General features: G+C 40.5%; 1 protein-coding gene across 1 annotated transcript; it reads right to left on the bottom strand.

Moving 5' to 3' along the window:
* Positions 1 to 153: 153 nt before the first annotated feature.
* LOC5506828 (anaphase-promoting complex subunit 15B) lies at positions 154 to 3276 on the bottom strand. The gene is made up of 4 exons (XM_001627476.3): positions 3119 to 3276; positions 2941 to 3006; positions 1500 to 1631; positions 154 to 763 (listed from the first exon to the last, which is right to left on the bottom strand). The coding sequence occupies exons 1-4, from the start codon at positions 3233 to 3235 to the stop codon at positions 734 to 736; spliced, it is 345 nt and encodes a 114-aa protein (XP_001627526.1). The 5' UTR covers positions 3236 to 3276; the 3' UTR covers positions 154 to 733.
* Between the last annotated feature and the right edge of the window lie 10910 nt (positions 3277 to 14186).

Below are 14186 nucleotides of genomic sequence, written 5' to 3'. Positions count from 1 at the left end.
TAAATTTACTTTATGTTACAAGGGATGCAGTCAAGTGTTCATAAACCCTGACCATGCTTAGGACAGGACCTTGAAAACAATACAACAGTCCTGCTTAATGTCATACCCTATTCAGGACAACAAACTACAGTATAAAATATAGTTTTCTGTTCATTAAAGCTTAAATAAATTTTAATAAATCTATCAGGTATATAGAGTAATACAAGCATAATCTGCTAAGTATGCATGAAAAGGTGTGAATTTTCCCTCTAAACAAGGAGAAAGTAGAACTGTGATCTCCAAGAACATAGGTAGGAATTGCTTATGGTGCAGAGCTTATAACATTCTATGCAAGTGTAAAATCTAGTGATTTTTCAAAAACAATTCAACATGAAAACACTGCTTTCTGGTACAGTAAGCTGTTTTTGTGTATGACCGCAAAACGCCTGATATCCACTGGAAATAGAGCCTACACAAAGTGAATGGGGGCTGGCCTAAAAGTGGTTGAAAGCCTCATAGACCTAATATTGATTTACATCCTGGTCTACTTATTGCCTGCTATCATTCAAGGCTTTTTTAATTGTTAACATGGAGATTAAACTTTAAGCAAACCCAGTTACAATTTGCTACACTGCAGATCTCTTATTTCTTTTACATCATAGGTATCACAGCCTGTTTTAGCTATTCCATTAAGAGTTCCATTCTTGGCTCTTCCCTGGTTCTGTTTGGCCCCTTGACTACTTCAGCATCTTTTTCACATGAAGCTCAGATCCATCATTTCAACCTTGAAGAATAGATAAACAAAATATAATGAAACGAAAAAAAATGTATCCAGGCACTTGAGCTCTAACTAACAATCAAAGGGGGGGTACACTTATTCAAAAGTTGCCTATTTCAAATTTAGTCTTCCATTACAATCAAAACTGTGAAGCAAGAGTGAAAAATTGCAAGTTCTTGATAATCTCATCATTTTTTAGATAAACAAATAGGAGACTATTAAATTTTTTGATATTAAAGTTTGCAAGAATTAAAGTTTGCACTTCTTTTCTTTTATTTTACAATAAAAAAAACACGAAATTTAAGTGATGCGAAATCAGTAGTGCCTATAAGGTAAATACACTACTTGCAGCCGGTACGCTGAGCTACAAGGCCACAGATACAATGTGGTTGAGTTGAAGGCGTATGCAGGTGAACCGTGCTGCTGCAACATGACTCATGTATCAGGCGCGTACACAGAGAGGTGCGCACACACACTTGGTGGCCAAAAAGTGTTTTTTTTTTTATTAAGGAATCTTGAAATACTGTGCTTTTTCCATATGATACCTATGACTGTGCACCCCCTCAGCCAATCCTGGGAACGCGCCTGAGTATGACTCTTGTCCGACCATAGAACACAACTTGGGATCAAAAGGGGTACTTATTTGAAGCTAGTTGACTAACAAATTTAAATAGCATGTTACATGTGTACCTCTCTAAATTTGTCAATATTAGTGAGGCTGTCGGCAATCTAATCGACCTACCTCCCCTTCTACCGACTCTGGTCCAGGGCTAGGACTGCTAGGGGGGCTCTCATACTCATCCGTCTCCTCCTCTAGCTCCTCGGCGGAATCTTCCTCATCCTCCAGTTCTTCCTCCTCCTCTTCTTCCACTGCCTGTAACAAATTTAATAATGTAGCTGTTAGCCCACTTCTGTAAAATTCCCCTAACATCTGATATTGTTGTTAGTAATATTACATAGAGTAGATGGCAGAAGATCAGCATTGTTTTTAATCACAAGCACAACTAATAGTGTAAGCAGATTGTACAATGGATCAGCATCCGCAGCACTTCTTTTATGCCCCCCCCCCCCCGCCCAATAAAGACAGTGCTACCACGATGGCACATATGCAGCACCAGATTCATCTTATTCATGGCTATTTGAGTCTCAAAACAATATTCCTGTAAGAAAATGAGAATTCTTACCTTTCATAGTAGGTTACTGCAATTTTGAGAAATTATGCTAACAAATTCCGAGCGAAAAATGCATTTTGACTTCTGCCAGTTAAAAACATAACAGTAGTTATGTAATTCTTTCCCCTTCCTTCATCTATTCCACAAAAGTGATTTTTTTTAGAAGAGAAAGCTGCAAGCCTATACCAAAAGGGGAAGGTCCAACTACCGTTATAAAGAGTACAACCTGTGCAAAAAAGCTAAACTTCCAGTTAAAAGTACTGTACTGTTATTGTTCACCTACATTTAGATGGCTCCCAGTCATGCTATATCTAAGTAATTTTATAGCTAATCAAAGGGTATGCAACGCATTCGGTAACAAATTCAAAACTTGGAAGTGAAAATCAGTTTTAGAAATCTAAAACGAGTGTTCTCAGAATACTCAAAATTGCAGTAAGCATTGTTATGCACTAGTCATTTGAACCCTCAATCCCCATGGTCCCGGGGAAGTGTGGGGTTAACATGGGGGTTTAGAGCACTTTTGAACAAGAATCTGTCCTGAGGGTGTGGGGGAAGTTTTTGGCCCCACCATGGGGACTTGGGGACAAATGAATAACATCACAAATGTACTTTGCAAAGGTCATGTCCGCTTCTGGTTTTGACTCTTTCTCTTCTATAGCAAGCAATTCCATGTATCAGCATGGCAAGTAAATATGAATGGTAACTAACGCCAGATGAAGATAATTTATTTTTTCCAATTTTTTGGGTGACTGTTATCTTCATAGTTATTAGTACAAATTCGCTGAAGTGTACTGGCTTTGAAAGATAAAGGCTTTTTTAAGATGACTTGTTGTCGGGTAGTTGCCTATAGTTTGCATCCCGAGGGGTAGGGGCATTTGACTGCAGTTTTGTCCCGATGGGGTGGGGGGTATTCTCTGTTTTGTACAGGGTCAAAGTCTAATCCCCCACCCTTCCCGGGGACCATGGGGTGGGGGTTTCAATTGACTAGTGCATTATGGAATGGATACAAACCTCAGGTTGCTCCTTAGTTTTGCCAATGGGCACGATGTCCTTGCCTTTCTTCACTATATCTTCAAGCTGAAAATGGTGTCAACATTTAAACTTGAAACCAAGATAAACACTAAGCACAGGTATTTAGAACAAAGTTGTTTTTCATCAAAGGCCTATTTGGGCTTTAACTCGTACATACATAAGCAGCGTATTCCTCTTCTTCTTTAACGAGGATTGCGTCGTCATCCAAACGCTTCTCGAGGCAGAACCACAGATCATCCGTAGGACGAGGAAGAAGCGACGGGAAAGCCGCCATCTTTAACTGACAACCACAGGGATCCCGACTCTACCACAGGCAACCTGCTCAATAACACCGTCACGAAACGAAGGGAGGGTACAAAATAAAAACGTATATATGGTGTTCTTGCGCGGCCTGTCTAAAAATATTAACAAAGACAAACACAAAAAACATGAAATGAATTTCCTCACGCAGTGTTTATTACATTTTAAATACACTGAAACATTATAGCATCAATAAAAGGTCATTCATTGTGTGCGTTCTTAGGCCTTAAATCTTAAATTTGACCAACAATTATTTGTATTTTTGATCACTTTGCCAGGTGTCTTGCAAAGTGGCTTTCCTCCCCACAAAAACTGGCATCTCTGTCTTGTCTGCTCAGGAGACAATTAGTTTTGTTATCTTATCAGCCTTTTTAGGCGAATTCCTCTTTTGAAACTGCTTGATAGCAACTAATGAATTACTGTACATATGGAAAAACCGTCAGTAAAACGAGGTCACATTTCCAACCAGGCTTCTACCTCCGTCTACCTTACGACTTAAGCGAACAACCGGGAGTTTACGTTTTGCATAAAATCAAGATCTATTTTCGTAATCCAAAAAATGATCAACAAATGATAAACAAAAGCCTTGGTACGAATATTTTTTGGTGTCTAGCTACCCTTAATATAGAAGAAATAGAACACTGAGTCAAAAGTCACCATAACGTTTGAATTCCGTATAGAGTCGTATAGCCCATATGGCGCTAATCTGGTAATGAATCCGCAAACTTCTCACCGCTTTTGGGCACTATCTAATTACCCACAAAGGAAAGGAAATAAAGGACACTCGCTTTTAAGGCAACAGATGGAGAAGAAATTACTCTTGGCTCCGTACAAATCGAGAACATCGTCGTTATCAAGATGCAGCAGCTGCCGTTGACGCAATAACGGGTGTTGTAAAGCCGCGATTTCAGCCGGAATCTGTAAGTAAACGGCGTAATTTGTACAAACGGCGCGCGCATGCGAATACTTGGATAACATTTCTGTAAAGCGTGTCCTGTTTAAGATTGTTAGAAGACATGCGGTTTAGTTTGTTTTACAAGTTTGAACTCAGAAAACGGCTAAGATTCCAAAGTTATTTGGAAAATATCAATCGTATGAGGAACAATAAATATTTATTTTTTACTCGCGATCGAATACAAAGTTGTTTTACACATTCGAATGAAAACACTAATTTAAAATGCTCAAAAAATTATATCAAAGATGGAAAAAAACTTATTGGAACTCGACTTGAAGTAAATGGGACCGAACCAAGGTTTTCGGCCGTTTTTTTCTCACGGTTAAAATACATAGACCATTGCACGGGCGCAACTGCATGATCGAGAAGGCTCATGGGAAGGCTCATGGGAAGAGTCTAATTATGCATGCAGTTATTTTAATAGTATAGGCCACAGTGAGCGCCTAGTCATGTTGGGAGGCCTAAGTACTAGTGGTAAAGGGTGTCATTTGTACAAAAGGCAAGTCGTCCATGCATCTAATTATAGACCAAGCGCCTTCCTCCCTTTGTCCACATTTCGGCTATTTGTCGTCTGTCCGGGAATTCGTCAGTAGACCACTACCCAGTGGACTTTTATGCTAGGGATCTTGCTTGGATCTACTTGGTTCCAAAACCTTGAACGTCTATTTAGTAGAGCTAGCTCGCTCGCCAGGGTAGCTTGCCTCTCGCTACTGTGGCCCGGGTTAGAGTCAAGGAAATTTCAATTTTAAAGATGGCAAAACGACTTATCATTGTCCTCTCCGTACCTAGGTTCGAGAACGCCGCCATGTTCATTCCCTTAGCAAGCAATTCTAGCTATTGTGTGAAACAACATTTGCTCTTTTGCATTCATCATCTATCCTAATTAGTTGTGATAGCGTGACATGACATATAGCAGTAAATCTGGTGTAATTTTGGCGTGTTCTTTTATAATCGGGATATAGGTACAACAGAATCCAATAAAAAGAATGCCAGGCATGGAGTATATGGAATAAAACCTCCCCTCTTAACAAAATATTACGAATTATTACTTGTGTTCTTGGCTTGGTAAACTGCGAGCAGCTTTTCTCTTTGTCATTTTATCTCGAACTGGGGAAGCGACTGAAGAAGCATTAATCTCTTAATCCTTATAATCTCAAGAGCCCTTGATACCCTTTTGATACAAACATTCACTTGTCTAGTTTGAAAAGAACCGCGACAATAGGGCTCTTTTTTCGTATCTGCGAGACAGAATAAAAACTTAGTCGGACTGGACATGCATTTGCGCAGTCGATCATCTTTTAAGACCCCTTAGTTTGACACGCCCTTGTGTGTTTTTATTCATTGTTCATAAATTAACAAAACTCGAATGCTTGCGTGCTTATGTCGATGTATATGTTCGTCATCTGATGATTATTTTGACGGTGCACAGGGCCCGTTCGAATTTCTAAAGCAAAATGACACATAGCTTAAGACTTTATTTAAGTGTTATCGATCAAATAAGAATTTAATAAGTGTTAGCACTGCGGTCATGCCATGCATTGTTGTTATTGTCGTCAGTAGTCTTCTGTTAATATAGCACCCGGATACTTCAAGCTCACTTTTATGATCAAGCCCGTAAAGGGCCATCATCTGCCTTCCCGATTCTATTTTCTAAATACTTACTTTTGTAAAAGAAAACTTTAGAAGGACGTATACCAAATAACGATAAACATGGCATTTACGCTTCGTCACTAAAGGCCATGTTACACGAGGAAATTTTTCATGCAAACAAAAATTACCCGTGTAACATCCTTTTTACAACTGGGTCGCAAGGTGTAACGCTTCCATAAGCGACTGTCACCATGGCAACGCACTCGAGGTCCCGCTGTGCGCCGTAGTTGTCTTCCTCAACTACCGGCATGCAGCGCGCGCTTCGTTTGATGTAAGCTTAAAAAAGCGCGCGCTGCATTCTGGTAGTTGAGGTAGGTTTCTATGGTAATGCGCGCGCAAACTTATAGCTGGAATGGCCTATTGAGGGGTGTCAGGCTTGCAACACACGAAATACAGTGTGGAGGGGTGGGGGTGAGGGGGGCTTGCAACACACAAAATGCAGTGTGAGGGGTGGGGGGTGAGGGGTGAGGGGGGCTTGCAACACACGAATTACAGTGTGGAGGGGTGGGGGGTGAGGGGAGACTTGCAACACACGAAATACAGTGTGGAGGGGTGGGGGGTTAGGGGGGCTTGCAACACACGAAATACAGTGTGGAGGGGTGGGGGGCTTGCAACACATGAAATACAGTGTGGAGGGGTTATTATTACGATTAATTTTCACAATGTCTATCATTTATGAAAACCCGAGTGGTACACTCCGGTAGACATCACAAGTCGTGAGTGTAACCAAAAGAAGACCCGGAAACCGCGAGAATGCAGTCTAACCCAACCCATCCCGGCCCCAACCCATATCTTCCCACCTCCTCCATCACCTACTAATCCATCATCCCATTACACAATCCTCTCCTCATATTATCTTATTTAATCTAATCAAGACAGGGCAGTAGCAGGCCAATATTGGGGGCATAGCTACGCCTCCCCTACTCTGGTAATTTTCTTAGATATTTTTTTTTTAATATTGGGGGGGGGGACGTGCCCCTAGTGCCCCACCCCTTGCTACGGCCCTGCAAGAGTAACAAGCCAAGTTAGTCTGAGGTATTTGGGGGTTACCAGCATTCTTGATTCTTCCATGCACGCATAGGATACCCTTGTCTGCCGATCTTCCTATTTCTTTCAAAAGGCTTATCAACATTTTCCTGTGCTGAGTATCAGGGCGTATTTTTCTCAATTTCTCCTAACCTTGGGTGATGCTCGTTACTTTCCCGGCTAACGGGGCCTGTGACGCTGTTAAAATCCCCGGTTTATGGCCCCGGTGTTTTCCGATAACGACCTACTATAGAAAGCCACACTTCAATTGTACACAGGGACCGCGGAGCATGTTGAAAAGTATTGGGCTGCAATTGAGTTGTTTATTCTTTCTATCTATGATTATTATTTTTTCTTTAAGCGGTGCGGCCTCCCCCTCCTTCCAGCCCTTCCCCCTCCGCGGTGCCTAAGAATAACTTCGCTTACCTACAGACGAGGGAGGGCTTCTGTTAATTCCCCCCCCCCCCCCCCCTATGGATTACAGGTGTTAAACAGGTGTTAATTCCCCCGCGTGACCGCGTTACTCCCCTGGTATGCCCCGGAGGTCGGGGGGCCGGGCTGTCAATTGACTGGTCTTACACGACGCACGATGGCTAATTAAAGCCCAGGGTTGTAGCTTGTAGTTGAATGGGGGCATAGACGAAGGGGCGAGCTGCCTCCCCAGCAGAGTCGGAATTTTACAAAAGGACATAAAGAAGGGAAAGCCCCACCCCACCCCAAGGAAATGACTAAAGGCTTATCAACAAATTTCCTCCCCCATCTGGCAATCTCCCCGTCTTCATTTCGCCCCTCAGTCTCTTTCTCTGTCTGTTTATCAATTTCTCAGAGATGTAAAGCCCCAGTGGTGTGACCGTGTACTGGTAAAATTTTCTTATATATATTTATCTTTTTAATATTTTTTTGGGGGTACCCCTCCCCGTGCTAAGGCCGTACTTGCTATCGTCCCATGTATTCTAATATCTCAACTGTATTACTCTTCTTGCCATTCTCTTGCCCTACGGATACCCCGCTTTACGAAAACATCGTTTTTTTTTTATAAGCAGAGATACATTTTCCCGTTATTACGGGCTCTCGCTATTACGAACATTATATTACGGTCCATGTTAGCAAGACAAGAATTGAGTGTATAGCGGCATTTGACCAGGAAGACGCAAGCCAAGCTCACGCGAGCGCAGTGACTGTCAAGTTATCAATGCGGGATCCGATTTCATTGCGACCCTCTTGAATCCTATCGTTGAACTCGACACTCGATGCTCTATTTCGAAGCGCCATGCGTTGCCATACGTTTCACTGCGTGAATGTCTGCATGACCGAAACCGGCACTAAGGGAAACGCAAACGGCAAGAGAAAATATCCCCTGGAAGACGATCGTAAACTCAAACACAGGTGAGACGGCGTACAAATCTACCATCCTTTTATGTAGGATTTATTATTCGACGATTGTAACGAGTTTGTGGCGAACGCGTAATGGCTAGTAGCAATATTATGATCAAAATATAACGCTTTATGAAGGCCAAACCACAAATCATGTCATAGAATCTCTCTGGTAGTTTAAACGTTATCTGGTTATCTCAATTTTGAAAATAGTCTGTGTCATAAGTTTATATAGCTTTACTACCCCGTTCAAAGTAACACACCTTATTTTAACTCTTTTATCGGTATCCTTATCTTTACGACTAACGTCATTACGGGCGATTATGGACAAATAAAATTAAAGAGTATGAGTAGTAACTAAAAAAAACGCGGTTGATTGTTGAAATACACAGACGTGTGGAGTTATTGGATTGCGCTTTTCTTCACTTTTTGCCTTAAGCGTGCCATTTACCACGAAATGATACAAGATGTCGAAACTTAACGAAAAACATTCTAAGATCTCGCGCCTTAACCCCGATAACTAGATTAGATGGTGGCATTAAACTTAAGAAGCCTATAAAGCGCTCTTTAATACAAGCCACCCAGTGATAGTTATAAGCGCTCGTTTATCAATGAGCATTACGCGATTAATCAAGCCTGCTAAAATTCGATTACTGTAATCCTTTTTTTGATTACCCCTCAGAAGGTGTAAGAATGTACGGTTTACCAGAGCGCATGTTTATTAGGTTGATACCGCTGACCCGAGGTACCGCCGTTTGCTGCCAAGGGTAAGATTCTCAACAATTCACTGTTGAGGTACATCCTTTAAGAGGGCGTGTCTGGGATGGATTTTACTTTCAACTAACAGAAAATGCGGTTCTCTTTATTTGGGATTTATGAATGGTTTTGAATCATTTATCAATTTTACATCAAGTTGGGGCGTCAAGGCCGAAGCCAGATGTTTGAATAATCCCCAAAAGAAAAACATACCGAGTATTCATTGATCAGCAAAATTTGGGTGGCCAGTAAGGTTACCAAAGACCATATATTAATGGTAACCATTTGACATCTATCTACATTTATCCACATGGTCACATGAGCAGTGAGGTCTCATTCTATGCTCTTTCTATATTTCTTGCCTCTCACCCATTCCCCTGCCTTAGTCACTCCTTTAAATCCTCAGGAGAAATCGGACTTTTCAAGCCTCATTCTGGACATGCCCAGCCTGGAAGAGTGTCCTTTAACCTAGACTCCACGGTGTATAATGTGTTCTACAAATAAGAATAAGCAGAAAAACATTTCCTCACTTTCAGCCCCTCTCCCACGCCCCAGTGCTAAAAAACGCAAGACTAGTTCCAGTACCGCGCAGTTAAACCAACCTTTTGTTTTGAAATGGCGGCTTTTTACCGGCGAACTGTCACATTTTGGCGAATGCCAAGAAAACTAGCGCAAAGCTAAGGCTATAATTTTCTTTATTACTCTTTCATTATCAAACAAATCTGTCATATTTTATACAGTATGGTTTTAATGCTGTAAACATAGTCAAAAGAGCCACTGAAATAAGCCTTTCGTACATTTACTCGAACGATTCAACACTACGATTGTGTTTGTTTTTGCAAGAGCACGCGCATGCGCATACGTTATTCAGCACTGTCCTCCCCCTACCCTCCACACTTTACGTCGTGTGGTACAAGCCTGGGACCCCACAATAGATACAACTTACGGCCCATAGCGAGACCTACAGTGCGTTACCATGGTTACTGTCGCTCACGGAAGTGTTACACCTTGCGACACGGTATGTTTTATCGCACGTCTAGTCAAATGAGTATTTAGTCCCTGAGTATTTTCTCATTATCGTTGTATTGTAACCTTCTTAACCCTTCTTAACTAAACTTTGCGGACTATGCAACATAGCAAGTCGTTAGATTACACTTAGCAGGACTCGTATCCGTTTTGAAATCATTTCCGCGTACCAGACGTTAGCATTCTATTCTATTCTATAGAAACCTCAATCCCAGGGCCCGTTCGTTTGCCTAAGAGCGGAGGGCGATAGTAGGAAGGACGTTGAGCTTTTTCCCGGGAAGTCAGTGATACCAAGAAATTGGCTTTTCTCAAGGATATTCGAGTTAGTGGAAGGTTCGAGTTGATTAACAAGGGTTCGAGTTACCGAAGATCTCATCTATCCTGTAGTACATTTTTTAGAAAAAGAGATCATGTGAACAGCTGCTGCTGATAGAGGTGGCCGCGCAGTCGTATACAGTGGAACCAGGATTTTACGACGTGACTCGGGAGAAAGAAAATGTATCGTAAAATCGAGTTATCGTTAGAAAGAGGTCCTCGATTTTACGACATAAAGGAAAGTCCATTTTAAATATCGTTGTAGCGAGGTCGGGTTAATTATCAACTTTTACAAAATAGTAATATTGTAACTGTACTCTGTGTAAGACTGTAAATTTACTCTCTGTAAACTGAAATCTGCATTTAACAAGATCTGTCAAGTCAAAAAAATCGATAAACTGTACTGTACGTGTGTGGTGTCTTGGGTTTTTCTCTCTTTGTTGATAGAAAGAATGAGTAATATCGTTGTATCGAGGCCAAAATTACGCTTGGGGGAACAGATTTGTATTGTAAAATCGAGAATATCTTTGTATCCAATATCGTTAGATCGAGGTAATTTCTCATATATTACACTGTATTTCCGCCGGGAGAAAGGGACGTCATCGTTAAATAGAGGTTATCGTAAAATCCAGGAGAATAATCATTTAATAAATACAAACGGTCGAAGGAGAGGGGAAGCGCCCCCTAGAAGCTCAAAGCTACACGGCATGATAAAGTTCATCTCTAGAGCTAGGCCCAGGCTGTCAGCAATAACAATAGATAAATAGTCTTCAAACTTAAACCTGTACTTGACATTAGCTATCAGATAGAGCGGTCGGGCAAATTCACAACAACAAAAAACCGTGCACAAAGACATCCGGAGAAAATACATGTCGTAAATTACGCTATAGCCAGAAAAAATACAACGATGTATGGTATCTCACGTGACGTTTATTGGCGGATTTGGCTACATACCAGAGTGATCTAGCTTATGCTTTATAGTTTTGTCTACAAATATTGAGAACCAAAAGTGGACTTTCGGCCGTTGAGGGGGGGGGGGGGGGGGGGTGCGTTCGCACCCTGCAATGGACTCTGAATGTTGGTTAAGGTGGTATGGTACTCAAATTTGGTCACATTTTGAAGAAATTTCAAAATAATTTTTTCCACTGTTTCAGAACCTTTAATCATGCTATTATAAGCCCCCGGTATGATTTCCCCAGTATCTTTTAAGTTTTCTGCATTTTTCTCCTCTTTTGTATTGCCTTTTGAATGGTTGCTATCGGCAACCGTTTTGTTTATTTTTGTTTATTGCTTAATGTAAAGCCAGATTTCATCCGACTTTGATCCGGTTTTCGCTATTTTGAAGTTTGGGATTCCTGTTTTCTATCAGGGACCCACAACCCACAATAACTTAACCTTTAAGATAACAACTTGAACTTTTTCCTCAACTGCATAAGTCTGTGGCGCGTACCCAGGATAAGCTGAGGGGGGTGCGCAATCATAGGTATATGGAAAAACCAAAGTATTGGAAGATTTCATAATAAGAAACGACTTACTTTTTGGCAGACAAGGCCAGATAATACCAAGGGGGGAGGGGAGGGGAGAGGGGATGGAGGGCTTGCCACCTAACACTATATCCCTGTATGGACTCATTCATTGGTATTTGCATTCTCACTTCTCAAGTCCACAACCATAGATAGTTGTGGGTCTCATAAAATATTGTAACTAAACTGGGTGTTGCGCCAATTGTACTGGAACGCGGTAATGTCCTACACACAGTCCATCAACATTAAAATGAAATAACTGAGCTTTTCAAAACTTTATAACTTAAGATGTCGGCTTTTTAATACAATAAAGGTTTGAACACAGCGAAATTAACCTAGCACTGCACCGTTAAATTTCCCATAGAAATTCAGTCACAGTCGAAAGACTGCTTTTGTCGGTTCATCCCTTTGCAATAAAGACAGATTGCCTAGAAATAAAAGACATGGCAGTATTGCTAACTCCGGCGGGAATCAGAAAGCCGACCCTCACGCGAGCGCTGTTGAGCCATACTGATACAAACATAACCCAGGTAAAACAATCCATGTATTTTATGTATGGCTTTTTTTGACAGTGATGATGATGACAGTGATCTGGTGATGATGATGATTAGCTACGATATTGCATGAACATCGATCAGCTGATGCGGTATATACAAAGATCAATTATTTTTGTAGGGTATCACATGTTATTTTTGTGTCATCAGAGTTTTACTCAGAATTAAGATCATGGAAAGGAAAACACAAGATTATACAAAGAATCTTTGTGACAACACTAAGCTCTTTCAAATAATGGCATTTAGAAAAAAAACACGAGGTAAAAAAACACACACAACGTCATGAGAGTCCCGATGAAACATTTTAAAAACGTTTTCCATAGCTAGACAAATATCTTTAAATCATTTCTAAGTAAAAAGATTCTTTCCATTTCTTAGACAAAGGAGAGTTATCTGAACCTAGAGATGTTTGATTAGCGTCTTTTTTTATGGATGGTAATTTTCTAACCACAAGTATGCACATTTGTGTTTGTGTAAGGAGACAATATAGAAAACAAATTAATTTTATAAAATCTCTCTGACTTATTGTTTATACTCTCTGTTTATACTGAAAATAGTGTTGAGTGTAAAGTCTGTTTTATTTCTTCGAACGCGTCATCATATGGAATCTGGAAGATGGAAGTGAGAAGAAATTTCCATCGCAAAGAATGCTGGTCTAGGCTGGTATACGACTATTTGGGTCAGAGTGGTCAGTTTTCCTGACAGTTCTTTATGTTGTGGCTCTGTAGAGCCACCAAGAATTCATAAATGGAGTTTGAAACCAAACATAAATAACGTTTAAGACAGGGCTTTTTAACAGAGAAAGGTTCAATATAGACATAAAGACTTGAAAGGAACGTTTTGTTCGATAGCTATTTAGTCGTGTGCAATCTACTGTGAACACATGTTTTGCATTTCGCTGTCGGGTGCCGAAATGAATAGAATAGTAAAATAGCAATCTATGTTAGGCTTCAAACGAACAATATCCCACGGTAGATTAATTTTGCTTTCAATGGAATCAATTAAATGTGCCTCATAAACGAAACAGCAGGAATGAAAGGCGCAAAAGGGCTTAAAACATAACTTAGGCATGAAATCACTGTAGGTCTTGTGGAGTTTCCCTGCGCGCCACCGCGTGATGCGCATTTGAAAAGTGTGAACAAAATTCCTATTTTAAAGGGCATCGTATGACTTTTATCAAATAAAAACGAAAACAAATTAGGGAAAATATGAAGTGATAATTAGGTGAAGGTTTTGGTAAAACAAATTTCAATGGAAATTGTTCAGCAAGGAAAAGTATGTATGTGGATGCGTTATCTATAAACAGTATAAACGAAATTTATCTGATTTTAATAACATCACTATATGCCTTTTTAATATTATTTCACTTTCATTAAAAAGCTTAGTTTATAGTTTTTTTTTTTTTTTGGGGGGGGGGGGGGGTGTAGAATTTGATCTATCCTATCACAGTAGTATGGTAGGCGACAAACAGGACGTACCCCTGTATGGAAAGCATTAAAACACCATTTAAGTCCATTCCTTTCGTTCTTTTTAACTTGTGGTTTGGTATCGTACCGGAAAAAAATTTATCACATAAGCACGAAAAAGGATTAAAAGTCGGTTTGGGTTTATGAGGATGTAAACCCTATCTATTAACACGCTATAAGCGCAACACGGGACGAACTGCAGATTTATCATGTTTATTAACTCATAGAAAAGGGAGAGCTAGTTGTATATAGTGTCCTAATAGGAGAGAATATTTCACAT

This window comes from Nematostella vectensis, chromosome 10 (assembly GCF_932526225.1).
Source record: "Nematostella vectensis chromosome 10, jaNemVect1.1, whole genome shotgun sequence".
In the NCBI taxonomy this organism is placed as follows: domain Eukaryota; kingdom Metazoa; phylum Cnidaria; class Anthozoa; order Actiniaria; family Edwardsiidae; genus Nematostella; species Nematostella vectensis.
The sequence above is the reverse complement of the archived record's forward strand: the minus strand, read 5'-3'. Positions and strand labels throughout refer to the sequence as shown.